General features: G+C 37.1%; 1 protein-coding gene across 3 annotated transcripts in view; it reads right to left on the bottom strand.

The window, feature by feature from the left end:
* The window catches only part of FASTKD2 (FAST kinase domains 2), a 24430-nt gene extending 9042 nt beyond the window's left edge, over positions 1-15388 (bottom strand). The window contains exons 1-7 of one of the 3 annotated variants that reach the window (XM_023219523.1): positions 15270-15388; positions 13427-14254; positions 10747-10850; positions 9948-10056; positions 9243-9366; positions 8944-9083; positions 6882-7054 (exon numbers count right to left, since the gene is read on the bottom strand). In XM_023219523.1, coding sequence (XP_023075291.1) covers positions 6882-7054; positions 8944-9083; positions 9243-9366; positions 9948-10056; positions 10747-10850; positions 13427-14155 — 1379 coding nt within the window. In that variant the 5' untranslated portion in view covers positions 14156-14254; positions 15270-15388. Of the gene's footprint in view, positions 1-6881; positions 7055-8943; positions 9084-9242; positions 9367-9947; positions 10057-10746; positions 10851-13426; positions 14255-15161 lie in introns of all 3 variants that reach the window. The other 2 variants (XM_023219531.1, XM_023219539.1) reach the window with 2 other exon arrangements.
* Positions 15389-15518: the final 130 nt, after the last annotated feature.

Genomic DNA, 15518 nt, shown 5'->3' with positions numbered 1-15518 from the left:
TTGACGACAACCTTGTTGTCGTCAAGTCTCCACCAGAGATTGGGTAAGACATGACAAGCACAGGGACCCTGATGGGGACAATTAGGGAAGACGCAGGAAATGCAGTATGAGCTGAGTCTGTCCATTCAGTGGACAGTACAGTGGGAAGCTGCTTTTTAGTTGGCCTGACACCACTTCATTGATTAACTGCCCTTAAGGGATGGGCATTTGACCCAAACTCAGTCAATCAGATGTCCTCTTTTAGAAATCTAAATCTGGAGGAAAAACTAAAAGGAAAGCAAGCAGCTGGAGTCAAGTCATTTGATGGCAAACAGATGGCCTGTGCGTCTTGCCACTGAGACCTTCAAAACTGCCCTAGTTTGTTCCCCCAATGCCTCTGTGACCTACACTCTAATTTTTTTCAAATCTAAAAATTACTATGTGCTGGGCATTGTCATAAGAACTTGACATAGATTAACTCATTTAATCCTAGTAACAACCCAGTGAGATTAGACACAGCTCATCTCCATTTTAATAAGTGAATAAACTGAGGCACAGATAAGTAATTTGCCAAAAGTCAAGTAGCTAACAAATGGCAATGACGAAACTCAAACCTAGGCAAGACTCAAACCTAGCTCTAGAGTCCATGCTTTTAATCACTCTTTTAATAAATGACATTTTATATGCTTTTCTGATTTTTAGTGAACCCTGAGTGATCCAAAGAGTAAGAAAAGATGTTCTGGGTAGAAAGCAGAGGTATGAAAGAAGCTGGCACGTTTGAGGAATTACTGTATTTAATAATAGAAATGCATGGCTATGGTTAAAATGAAAAGAATAAAAAGCAGCAGCTTGAGACCAAATGAATAGTTAAGGTCAAAACTGAACTAGAAGAAGGTCCAGCTCTCACAGCTTCTCAGAAACACTGATTTAACAAGGACACATAGACAAAAATACCTCATGAAAAGTCCAGAAACCAATTAAGAGATTGTCATACTCCAGACAAGAACAAAACCAAGAAGAGTTGCACTGCAACAGGTTAGAAGGACATTTTACCCAGGTTAGCCCCTCCCCAAAGCCGGCACAGCTCAGCACCAAGAGAAATCACCTTGGCCTAGGACTTCTCCCTCGGAGGAAGAGAACAGAGTGTGCACCCAACATTTGGCTTTTTCGGTGTGCTGCCCTAGGGGCTGATTTCCGTCTCAACTCACATGGAATACTAACAAAACCAGCAGGGTTCAGATGACTGAAGAAAGTTAAGAACAAAGGAAAAGGGGTGGACAGCTTCCTGCACCCAAATCTCATCTCATATTTTAATTCCCACATATTGAGGGAGAGACCCTGGTGGGAGGTGACTGGATCACGGGGGCAGTTTCCCCAGGCTGTTCTCGTAATAGTGAGGGAGTTCTCACAAGAGCTGATGGCTTAAAGTGTGGCACTTCCTTGCCCTTTCTCTTGCTCTCTTGTCACCTTGTGAAGGTGACTGCTTCCCCTTTGCCTTCCACCATAATTGTAAGTCTCCTGAGGCCTCCCCAGTTATGTGGAACTGTTGGTCCATTAAACCTCTTTTCTTTTATAAATTACACAGTCTTAGGTAGTATAGCAATGTGAGAATAGACTAATACATTCCCCAGTTAAAAGACACAAAATGGCTGAATGGATTAAAAAAAAAGACCAAACTGTAACTTGTCTACAAGATACTCACTTTAGATTTAAGGACATACACATAGTTTATAGTGAAGAAATGGATAAAGATATTCCATGCAAATGGCAACCAAAAGACAGCAAAGGTAGCCATACTTATATCAGACAAGATACACTTTAAGTTAAAAATTGTCACAAGGACAAACAAGGTCATTATACAATGATAAAAGGGCCAATTCATCAGAAAGATAAAACAGATCTGAAGGAAAAAATAGATGATACAATAATAGTAGGAAACTTCAATAACCCCACTTCCAATAATTTATAGACCATCCAGACCGAAATCAGTAAGAAAACAAAGGAAGAATACTATAGATCAGTGATCCCAACCTTTTTGGCACTGGTTTCATGGAAGACAATTTTTCCACAGACTGGGGATGCTGGGGGTGTTTCATAAGGCATTAGATTCTCATAAGGAGCACGCAACCTAGAGCCTTCACATGCGCAGTTCACAATAGGGTTCACGCTCCTATGAGAATCTAATGCCATGGCTGATCTGACAGAACTCAGGCAGTAATGCTCACCCACCACTCACCTCCTGCTGTGCAGCCAAGTTCCTAACAGACCACAGACTGGTACCAGTCCATGGCCTGGGGCCTGGGGACCCCTGCTACAGATGAAATGGCTGTAACAGACACATACAGAACATTCCAGCCAACAGCACCAGAACACACATTTTCCTCAAGTGCACACAGATCATTCTCAAGGACAGACTATATGTTAGGTCACAAAACAAGTCATAACAAATTTAGGAAAACTGAAATCAGACCAAGTATCCTTTCAGATCACAAAGAAATACAATTAGAAATCAACAGAGGGAAAACTAGAAAATTCACAAATATGTGGAAATCAAACAATAAACTATTGAACAACCAATGGGTTAAAGAAGAAATCAAAAGGGAAATTAGAAAATATTTCAAGACAAATAAAATTGAAAACATAACATACCCAAAATGATGGGATGCAGAAAAAGCAGTACTAACAAGAAAACTTACAGCAATAAACACCTACGTTAGAAAAAAGAAAGGTATCAAAAATACCTAAATTTACACCTCAAAGAACTGAAATAAGACAAATTAACTAGGCCCAAACTTAGCAGAAGGAAGGAAATAATGAAGATTAGAACAGAAATAAATAAAATAGACAATAAAAAGTAGAAAAAAATCAACAAAATCATGAAGACTTGGTTTTATGAAAAGATGAACAAAATTGACAAACCTTTAGCTAGACTGACAAAAAAAGAAAGAAGACTCAAGTAAATGAGACGAACAAGACATTACAACTAGAAGTAAAAACCAATGCCACAGAAATAAAAAAGGCTCATAAGAGACTATTATGAACAACTTTATGCCAACAAATTAGATAATCAAGAAGAAATGAATAAATTCCTAGAAAAATACAACCTACCAAGACTGAATTATAAAGAAATAGAAAATCTAAACAAACCAATAATGAATAAGGAAATTTAATCAGTAATCAAAAACTTCCCAACAATGAAAAAGGCCAGGACTAGATGGCTTCATTGCTGAATTCTACCAAACATTGTGAGAAGAATTAACAATACTTCTAATGTGCTTAAATTTTTCCAAACACCTGAAGACAGAAAACTCATTTTATGAGGCCAGCATTACCCTGATACCAAAGCCAGACACATGCATTATGACACAAGAAAGCTACAGGTCAATATCCCTGATGAACACAGATGTAAAAATCCTCAACAAAATATCAGGACTAGAAGGATCATTCACCATGAATAAAAGGGATTTATTCCTGGGAGGCAAAGACGGTTCAGTATGTGCAAGTCAATTAATGAGATACACCACATTAACAGAATAAAGGAGAAAAATCATATGATCATCTAATTAGACGCAGAAAAGCCATTTGATGAAATTCAACAACATTTCATGTTAAGGGCTCTCAACAAATTAGGTATAGAAGAAATGTGCCTCACCATAAGTAAGATCATATATGAATAACCATAGCTAACATCATATTGGATGATGAAAAACAAATATTTTCTTCTAAGACCAGGAACAAGACAAGGATGCCTACTCTCATCACTTCTATTCAACAAGGTACTAGAAATCTTAGCCAGAGTAATTATGCAAACAAAAGAAAAAGAAAGAAAGAACAACCAAATCAGAAAGGAAGCAGTAAAAATATCTGCTGTGTTCCTATACACTTAAAACAAACTATTCAAAAAGGAAATTGGGAAAACAATCTTGTTTATGATAGTATCAAAAAGCACAAAATCTTAGGAATAAACTTAATCAAAGTGAAAGACTTGTACACTGAAAACTACAAAAAAAAGGATGAAAGAAATTAAAGACACAAATAAATGGAAGGACAGTCTGTGCTCATGGATTGAAAGACTTAATACTGTTAAAATGTCCATATTAACCCAGGCAGTCTACAGATTCAGTGCAATCTCTATCAAAATCCCAATGGCATTTATTTTACAGAAATAGAAAAAAAAAAAATCTTAAAATTTATATAGGACCACAAAGGGATCTGAACTGCCAAAGCAATTTTGAAAAAGAACAAAGCTAGAAGTATCACACGTCCTGATTTCAAAATATATTACAAAGCTACAGTAATTAAAACAGTATGGTACTGGCATAAAAAAGACAAAGCTGCCAAGACTACACATAGTAAAAGAATATGCTCTTCAACAAAAGGTATTGGGAAAACTGGATATCCATATGGAAAATAATGAAAACTGGAACCTTATTTTGTAACATACACAAAAATCAACTCAAAATGGATTAAAGATTTAAATATAAGACCTAAAACTATAAAATTCCTAGAAGAAAATGTGTAGGAAAAGCCTCATGGCATTGGTTTAGTTAGGCAATGATTTTTTTGGATATGATACCAAAAGTGCCAGCAACAAAAGCAGAAACAGACAAGGAGAACTATATCAAACTAAAAAGCTGCACAGCAAAGGAAACAGTCAACAAAGTGAAAAAGCAACCTACAGAATGGGAGAAAATATTTGCAAACCATACATATGATAAGGAGTCATTATCCAAAATACATGAGGAACTCCTGTAACTCATATATTTATGCTTATTGCTGTAAGTTTATATAAAACTTAATGCTATAAGTTTTCTTGTTAGTACTGCTTTTTCTGCATCCCATAATATATATATTTCATATATATATTTATAGTATGTTTATATATTATAACATAACTGTAACTCAATAGCAAAAATAATAATATGATTTAAAAATAGGTAAAGGACTTAAATATTTCTCCAAAAAGGACATACAAATGGCCAACAGGTATGTGAAAACATGGTCAACATCACCAATCATCAGGGAAATGCAAATCAAAACCACAATGAGATATCACTTTACACCTGTTAGGATGGCCATTATCAAAAAAACAAAACAAAATATAACAAGTATTGGAGAAGATGTGTAGAAATTGGAACCCTTGCACAATGTTGATAGGAATACAAAATGGTGCATGGAAAACAATATGAAGGTTCCTTGAAAAATGTGAAAGTAGAACTACCACCTAGTAAAGAAAAGCCCAGGACCCAACTGCTTCACTGCTGAATTCTACCAAACCTTTAAGGAAGAACTAATACCAATCCTACTCAAACTATTTCAAAAAGCAGGGAAGGAGGGAATACTTCCAAACTCATTCTACAAGTCCAGTATTACCCTGATACCAAAATCAGGCAAAAACACATAAACAAACAAACAAAAAACTACAGCAATATATCTCTGATGAAGATTGACGCAAAAATCCTCAAAAAAATACTAGCAAAACAAATTCAATAATACATTAGAAAGATTATTCATTATGACCAAGTGGAATTTATCCCTGGGATGCAAGGATGGTTCAACATATGCAAATCAATCAATATGATACATCATATCAACAGAATAAAGGATAAACACCATATGATCATTTCAACTGATGCTAAAAAAAAAGCATTTGATAAAAGTAGAACCCTTAGTAAAGGCAGAATCCCTGTATGATCCAGGGATTTCACTTGTGGATATAATTCAATTCATAAGAATTGAAATCAGAATCTCAAAGAGACATCCACACTCCCATGTTAACTGCAGCATTGTTTGCAATAGCCAAGACAGGGAAACAATCTAAACATCCATCAACAGATGAATGGATAAAGAAAATGTGATATATACATATAATGGAATATTATTCAGCCTTAGAAGGAAATCCTGCCATATGCTACAACATGGATCAACTTCATGGGCATTATGCTAACTGAAATAGGCTAGTCATAGAAGGACAAATACCACATGACTCCACTTATATAAAGTATCTAAAAAGGTCAGTCATAGAAACAGAGATTATTATTATTATTTTTTTTTTTGAGACGGAGTCTCGCTCTGTCGCCCGGGCTGGAGTGCAGTGGCCAGACCTCAGCTCACTGCAAGCTCCGCCTCCCAGGTTCACGCCATTCTCCTGCCTCAGCCTCCAGAGTAGCTGGGACTACAGACGCCCGCCACCTCGCCCGGCTAGTTTTTTTTTGTATTTTTTAGTAGAGACGGGGTTTCACCGTGTTAGCCAGGATGGTCTCGATCTCCTGACCTCGTGATCCGCCCGTCTCGGCCTCCCAAAGTGCTGGGATTACAGGCTTGAGCCACCGCGCCCGGCCAGAAACAGAGATTATAATGTTGGTTGTCAAGGGTGAGGAAAGGGGGAAATAGAGGAGTTGCTATTCAACAGGTATAAAGTTTTAGCTATGCAAGATGATTAAGTTCTAGAGATCCACTGCACAATATCATTATCTATATTGTTAATAATAAAGTCAGCAATATCGTACCGCACACTTTAAAATTTACTAAATGTTCTTACCATAATAAAAAAAATCAAAAATTTTAAAACACAGATTTTTCAATTTTTTAACAAAGTTAAACTGAACTATGAACTTAGGAGCTGAGAGGATAAGCTGGGAGGGTTTGAAATGAAAACTCCCATAATTAATTAACTCATATATTATAAAGAACAAAGAAACAAACAAGACAAAGGGCAGCAAATATAAAATAAAATTTTGTTTAACTTCATAAATGAGTAAGGAACATTATGTTTTATTTATTGGCATGGATGATGACTAGGGGTGTGTTCACTTCTAATAATTCATTAAGCTTATGATTTATAACCTTGTCTATAAGTTATACGGCAATAAAAAATGTAAAAAAAAAAAACAAGTACATACTCTTTGTTCTGGCATTCGCAGACATGATTGAGAGAAGAGTAAGTATGAAGAATAGATAGAATGTTTTTCATGTTTAGGGATTCAGGATCTTCTACTATTCTCTTCATTAACAGGTCCATTAAACCAACAGGTCGAAAGCCAAGGTTTTCAAATAAAATGAGGATAAAAAGAACCTTAAAAAGAGAAAATTGAGGGAAAACTCTTTAATAATTACAGTATGCTAATAGTAATTTTTTAGATCTCAAAAAATCTAAGCAGCAATTCAACTGCCCTGATCAACAGAATATATCCTGAAACAGAATATTTCCCTGAAAAGGAACAATTATCTTTCCCTCACAAAATCTGTTCTATTAATTCTTGAAGTGGGTATTAAGTTAATAAGCAATCTTTTTATAAGCTGAGAAGCTGGGCATACAATGATTTCTGTATTTCCATCTGATTTAAAAATAAATCTTTTCCTACATGTTTTTCATATAACAGATCTGAAAATTACTTTTAAATATGCCTTTTCTGAAGGTTTTCAAAATGACCAACTCAATCTTGAACTCCTCGCATTCCCAAACTTAAATACTTCCTAGATTCTAACACGTAAGACATAACCCCAAAATTTCTACATTTAACATTAATATCTGTAAGTGAAAATGGAACTGAAACGTTATGATTAAAATAAACTTTCAAGTTCACCTCCAATTTCCTTCTCAATCTTTCTTACTTAGGATTACTTCTCTTTCCATAACCAATTTCCACAGTAAACTCAATATTTACCTTACTCTCCAAAATAAACTGAACCTAGAGATCTAATAGTTATCACCTATTTCATTGAAAAAGAAGTTTTTACCAACTGCTTCATTAAATGTTTATATTCTTAACAGAGCTCCTGATTTTAAAGGCTTTTACTCTGGATAAAACAATGGATGTGATCATTAAGTAGTGACATTTTATTCTTCAAAAACCATAAGCCTGTCACATCACCCATCTTTATTATTCAAAATCTAACAAGAACAACGTTTAAACATGGAAATGATGCTAAACATCTAACAAAAATACCATACAACCCTTTTTTCTTTTTTCTTTTTTTTCTGAGACAGAGTTTTGATCTTTATTGCCCAGGCTGGAGTGCAGTGGCGCGATCTCAGCTCACTGCAACCTCCCCAGGTTCAAGTGGTCCTCCTGCCTCAGCCCTTCTAGTAGCTCGGATGACAGGTACACGCAACCATGCCCGGCTAATTTTTGTATTTTTAGTAGAGATGGGGTTTTGCCATGTTGGCCAGGCTGGTCTCGAACTCCCGACCTCAAGTGATCCACCCACCTCGACCTCCCAAAGTGCTGGGATTACAGGCGTGAGCCACCGCGCCTGGCCTGTACAACCCTTTAAAACCAAATAGAAGAGCAAATTTTTGTTTCAAATAGAAAGATGACCAAAAGATAGAATAGTATACAGATGGTCCTTGGCTTATGGTGGGGTATATCCCAACAAACTCACCATAAACTGAAAATATTTTAAGTCAAAATGCATTTAATACATCCAACTTACTGAACATCATAGCTTAGCCTAGCCTACCTTAAACATGCTTAGAACACTTACATTCACCTATAGTTGGGCAAAATGAGTTAACAAAAAGCCTATATTATAATAAAAGTGTTGAGTATCTCATGTAATTTTATTGAATACAACATGCCTTGTTTATCCTCATGATTGTGCAGCTGATTGGGAGCTGCGACTTGCTGCCACTGCCCAGCATGAAAAGAGAGTATAATACAACATATCACTAACCCAGGAAAACATCAAAATTCAAAATTCAAAGTATGGTTTCTATTGAATGCATATTGCTTTTGCAACATCAAAAAGTCAAAAAATATTAAGTCAAGCCATCCTAAGTTGGGGACTATTCATATTAGCAAGTAGCCCCCAGACAGGAATAAGGATTAAAGTTTTCAAAAGTTGGAATATTTTGGTATCTTAACTACTATAAAGGTGAAAGAGAAATACTTAAAATGCTAAATGAATTAGTATGTGTTTTAAAAGTTTGTGAGGCTGATTCTAAATTGTTAATGTACTCACTTTTTTCAACTTCCAGATGTCGAAAGTTGCAGCCACATAATCTGCGAGTCCATTGAAGAGATCTAAATTATGGTACTGGAGGTCTTTGCAGGACTGCAATATGTTGATTATTATTTTTGAAGGACACCCATGGATATTATCTTGAAGAATGAGTTAAATAAACAAACAAAAATTACCAGATTGTTCTGAATACAACACGCTTTATTCTTTTTTCCATATAAAAGCAAAGTTTTTAAAACAAAAATAGTCTAAAACAGTAGCTCAGGTGTTACAAATGATGAAAGAAAAATTCCCCTTACCTAGGACCACCTTACTGCATTCATTCAGGAGTGTAAGAGATCGGTGATTCATGGCAGCTAGTACCTCAAACATGCGCTGGCTATTCAAAACAGAAAATCTGTCTAATTCCCTCAAGGCTTTCATCTAAAGAAAAACAAACTTTAATTTAATTTACTATCTGTGGCAAAATAAACTAAACTTTTATTTTTACTGAGACAGGGTCTTGTGCTGTCACCCAGGTTGGAGCCTCAACCTCCCCCCAGGCTCAAGTGATCCTCCTGCCTCAGCCTCCCATGTAGCTGGGACTACAGGCATGCACCACCATGCCTGGCTAATTCTTTGATTTTTTTTTTTTTTTTGCAGAGACAGGGTCTTGCTCAGTTACCGAGGCTGGTCTCAAACTCCTGGGATCAAGAGATCTCCCTGCCCTTGACATCCCAAAGTGCTGGGATTACAGGTGTGAGCCACCATGTCTGGCCTAAACTTTTATTTTTAAATAAAAAGGATGAAGTTTGGGTAATATGACCCAGACAAATAGATAGATAAATATACATGTATATATACAGATAAATAAATATAAGGGTACTTCTATTCATTCACTTTAGCGAAGCTAAACCTAAAAGCCCAGCAATGCCCCCCTAGAAAATTGACTTCAGGCAGTGATAAAAGGTTATAAGAAATAATTTTTTCAAATCTCATCCACTAGAGAAAATTCACATGTTTACCTCCAGTTTCCTCTTAAGAGCAATCGGTGCATCTTTACCAATGCACTTCATCACAACTTGTAATGTGAAGACATCTTCTATTTTCCAAACTTGCTGATCAACTAGTATTCTGTTATCAAACACAATAAATATTAAAATCATAGAATCTTCAAAGCAGAAGAAAAATCTTAAAATTTCATTTGGTCCAGCCCCTTCTTACAGGCAAAGATTATGAAGCCCAGAGAAATGATCTACCTGCCCGAGAGAGTGTAAGTAGTTAAAGATCGAGAACCAATCTATTAATAGTGCTATTTTGTCTCACATTATTGTGCTCTCTTTACTAATGAACAAATTATGTCAGGAGATTATAGTAACATATCCTAAGCATAGTCAATGTAAAAGGGAATTAAGTGTTACTCTCACTAATCTATGACATTAGATCATTTGAATCAATTTTATAAATTCCTTTTCAAGCTGGGCCAGTGTCAACCCTCACATAGTCCCCGAATAACTATCTGAATTAAATATACATATCAATTCTCTCCTACCCCACATCAGTACTATGTCTTAAAATAAATTAATTTAGATTTCAATGTTACTCACATCTTTGTTATTATGGACCCTAAAAGAAGTATTTCCAGCCTTATGTCATCCAGAGTCAGGATTTTAAGCTTAATAAGGCATGAAAGACTGTAACCACCAACAAAGCCTTCCCAACTTTTCCCCTCAAGAAAGCAGTTTAGTTTTCATCTCAATTTTTTATTTCAGATATAAGAAGAACAAAGAAAATCACATGAAGAAAGCGTAAGAGAGTTCTCACCTGAATCCCATTTGCAGAACATGAACATTCTTGCATGGCTCCATTGCCTCCAAAACACTTGACAAAACTGAAAGGCATCTCTCATCACACTCATTGATACGTTCCTATTGAAATATAATTTCAAAAACACTACAGGTGATGAGCACATAGTAAACTATCTCACCCAAGCAAAACCCCTGAACTGATGTACTGAATAAAAGGACTGAGTATCAAACCAACAATTCCTACAGTTAGTCCACAATAAACAGCATCTTTGGGAAATAAAAAGTCATACTTACTGAATTTTCCAGCTAACTGATACACATCCTTTTATGCATCAACACTTTTTTACCTTCACCATTATCACTGAAAACACATTTGGTATTTATTATATTCCACTGCTTCCGAAACAACTTTTATTAAACATTATTGTTACCTCTTCTTGGACCTCAAGGTCATCACAAAGGCAAAAACAGTTAAAGTGCAGGAATATAAGAACTACTGATGTACTGAAGGTAACTAGCCCGTCTCTAAAGATCCTTAAATGGTTATGCCCTTAAAATTTCCCTAGATCCTTGCCTGGGTATCAAGCTGAAACTTTAGTTGTGAATCTTCTAATTAACATCTCCTGCCACATTCTACCACCGCTATCTGTGTCTCAAGGGAAGCTTATACCCCACGGATTCTTCTTTCAGGTCCCTTTACTTAGGGTACTAAGTTTGATTCCAGAAATAATAGTGGGCATAATTTGGAAAGTGAATAGTAACAACACAGCTTAACTAGTAGTACTGTACAGTTTAATCACACAAAAGATCACATCTGAGGAAACTTAGCCTGAAGAGAGAGATGCTCTTTTACTAACATTACATAAACAACAAATCACAAAGTCTTAAGTCAGAACCAGGTAATAATAAGAAATGGTTATCGTTAGAAGAAAAAAAAGGTTTCTTTCCTATGAAAGGGTTTCCTTAACAATTTTATAGCATTCCATCAATATCTACTATGAAAGAAAAGACCACTTGTCTATGTGTTTGAAGGGCAAATTCACTGATGGCACACTGTCCTTTCACCTCTAAAATGTCTTTACATTATTCCAACAGGTCAGTGAGACACCATCATCCATACAGATGTTTTGACTACAAAAACCTACTACTCATACCTCACCAACAAAGATGTCATCCCGATGCGAATACCTGTCCAAAATCTAGTAAGAGTATCACTGACCAGGTAAGGTGATTTATTATAGTCACTTTTAAATAACTACATAGGAACTAATACACAGCCTACAAATAAACAGGGATAATCTGTGGTCTAAACAAATACACACACACACATACTAAATAAAAATCAGTTAGTCCTTAAGGACATATGGAAATCACAGTAATGTAAGCAGTTAAAAACTTTCCCATAGCTATGAAACCAATTCTTGAATTCTATAGCAAGATAGGATATATGCCAGATTATCCCCAAGAAATTCCTGTCTTTTAAAAAATTATTATTATTATTTTCAGACAGGGTCTGGTTCTGTCACCCAGTCATGGCTCATGGCAACTTCAACCTCCCAGGCTCAAGCGATACTCCCACCTCAGCCTCCCAAGTAGCTGGGACCACAGGCGAGTACATCACACCCAGCTAATTTTTGTATTTTTTGTAGAGATGGAGTCTCCCTATGTTGCCCAGGTTGGTCTCAAACTCCTGGGCTCAAGAGATCCTCCTGACTTGGACTCCCAAAGTGCTGGGATTACAGGCATGAGCCACCACACCTGGCTAAAAAACTACTTCATTAACATTGAGTTTATACGTCAGCAGTGTACTCTTAAAACATAAATGATTAACAAGCTAATCCTTCCTCCCTTACATTTGGCACCATTTCAGTGACATTAAACAGGACACTGGCATTCCTGCTTTAGACTAAAAATGGCTCCCTTCCTCCAATTTCAACCTTCTTCCAATCCATTTTCCACTCATTCAGTCATCTAAAACACAAATTTGAGCACGTCAACCCATTGCTTAAAATTCTTCAATGGACTCCCATTGCCTACAGGATGAATGCATACTCCTTAGTTAGCCATAAGAGGTTCTTTATGATTTGGTTCCTATTTTTCTAGCCTCTTGTTCTACCCCAAGCCTCTTGCCCCTCACTCCTCGCCTTTGATCACTATATACAAAACTTGTTCCCACCCCCACAAACATACAACTCCATCATTCTGTGCTTCAGCTACACCAAACTACTTTCAGCTCTTCAAATTCGCCAAACTTTTCCTCTGGGAATGGTAGGGCATGCAATCCTCTCTACTTGAAACACCATCCTCTTCACTATCATTCTGCTTATCAGTCTGGGCATCATCTACTGGACCTGAATCCCAGTTCTACCATGGACTAAATTCTCTTCCTTCCCCTTCCCATCTCTCCTTCTTCAACTACCCAGGCTTTCTTTGTATATCTTGCATCTCTCCTCATTTTAGTTTCTTCACCACTACTCAACCCTGGGGATGGTAAATGGGGAAGGCGTTCATAAATTTCCATAGCAAAAGGAAGAAAATAACTAGCTAACTTAAGGCCTCTAAATCATATATATGTCAGAAATAAATAAAAAGGAAACTACCATTCGATAGTCTCTTTTAAGGAGGCTACATATCTATTTCCCTTCATTCTTTCAAAATATTCTAAAGCAAGTAAATGCATGAAATCTCCATTTTACCTGGGTCACCCTCAGCAAAGTCTGTACCAAAAGAGTGTTCTGAGGGATTCCAAGCTTCACTATGGCGTAAAGACTGAACAGTAGGTACTTATACTGCATGATCTTGGCTTCTCTCATCATATGTTCACAGAGCTGATTAAATGCAGGGTGGCTAAACATCAGTCGTCTTTCAAAGCGCTTCTGGTCATCAGACAGTCTTTTGGCAATTGTCCACATTGCTGTGAAATAGTTGCTACTAGGAAATGTAGGCGCTTTTGTAAATGTATCTAACACATCACTCAGCGAATTACATTCCTCAGACAGTTTTCTACTGCTGATACGGTTTGGTTTTGTTTCCTTGGTAAGAACATCTTCACTGGAGACTTCATGATGAAAGTTTACTCTCTTCAATCCATCATTAGATTTATCAACACAGACAAGAGAATGCTTTGAGTCAAAAAACAGTCTTTTAGCATAAAGTAGTCTGTCAATTCTAAGGGCGGTTACAGTGCTTATGCCCTTTGTTTGAAAGCCAACATCTGATTTTAAAATGAATGCATCCTGAAAGAGATATCTAAAGATATCAGTTGATCGCATTCTGTTATGAAAGTTATTTAAAATGTTCCAGTTTGAATGAACTATTTTTGGTTTGCAAAGTCCCAAAGGATATAGCCTCATAGTTCTGCTTGTTGGAACTAATGTACTGAATTGTCTAAGGTTCCATAAAAAGGAGCCTGCTTTGTTATTCATTTTGCTCTCCACTGAAACACTTCCAAATGGCTTTAAAGTTGTCAATATGAAACCAACGTCACTTCTACTAGTGAAAAAGAACACATGCTGTGGTTTTGCCTGTAGGGGAAGAAATAATTAAAAGAATAAAAATTAAAACAAAACTTTTACTTAAAGATATGAAATGCATTTAACAGAAGAGAAAATAGGGAACCTATGGAGCCATTAAAGATTTACATAAAACGGTAAAAGTATTTTTATCAAAATGGGCTCCCTCCAATCTACCACAATGTGTCCAGTTTCAAAGAAGCCAGCTCACTTTGGAAGTAGTCATTGTATTAATGATATTTTTCTGGTGCAAACGCGTTCCATAAAGCTTTCTCTGTAGGAGAGATTTTTGTGGCATTGTTATGGAAATGTCCTCAGTGAAAATTACAGGATCAACATTGATAGATCATTTTCTTTTTTCTTTTTCTTGTTTTTTTTTTTTTTTTTTTTTTTTTTTTTTTTTTTTTTTGAGACAGAGTCTTGCTCTGTCGCCCAGGCTGAAGTGCAGTGGCGCGATCTTGGCTCACTGCAACCTGCACCTCCCAGGTTCAAGCAATTCTCCTGTCTCAGCCTCCCAAGTAAGCTGGGTTTACAGGCGTGTGCCACCACGCCCGGCTAATTTTTGTATTTTTTGTAGAGACGGAGTTTCACGACGTTGGCCAGGCTGGTCCTGAACCGCTGACCTCAGGTGATCCACCCGCCTCGGCCTCCCAAAGTGCTGGGATTACAGGCGTGAGTCACCACGACCCGCCGATAGATCATTTTCAACATGACGACTTAACAACGGCCGAACCCAGATCAAGGATAGGGACTTGGGCAGGTAGAACGGCTCAGTAGAAGAAGCAGAAAACGAAAGCGATGTCTGCATGTGACCTGCGCTTAGGACCAAGATCTTGTACAACCAGGCAGCCTCACCAGACCCCAGAACCAACTTAAAGAGCCTTTCCTTCCGCAGCTGGGCCGCCCAGCATTAACCCACCTCCTTTAAACTTAATTTCGGGACAACTCCTGAGATCTTTCTCCGCGAAGTAAAAAGTCTAGGATGTGATACAGGCAGCCGCTCAGCCCATGCTCGTCCTCCACTCACCTTAGAGTACAAGCCCGTGGCTACGTACAGGAGCGGCCATGACAGCGTCCCCGAGAAGCTGCGCTTCTCACGAGATCTTACGGATTCCCTCAAAGGTCAAAAAGCATACGTTCGCGGCTGTAGTTGAAGGACACACTTAGAAGAAAGCTTACGGAAGAGAATGACTAGGGGGATCGGGGATACCACAGAGCTTATAAGGGCGATGTTTGATCGTGTATCGCAACGTAACCCATTCAAGTCCTAACTTTA

This window comes from Piliocolobus tephrosceles, chromosome 11 (assembly GCF_002776525.5).
Source record: "Piliocolobus tephrosceles isolate RC106 chromosome 11, ASM277652v3, whole genome shotgun sequence".
NCBI lineage: Eukaryota > Metazoa > Chordata > Mammalia > Primates > Cercopithecidae > Piliocolobus > Piliocolobus tephrosceles.
Note: the sequence above shows the minus strand (reverse complement) of the source record. Positions and strands in the feature narration are given on the sequence as shown.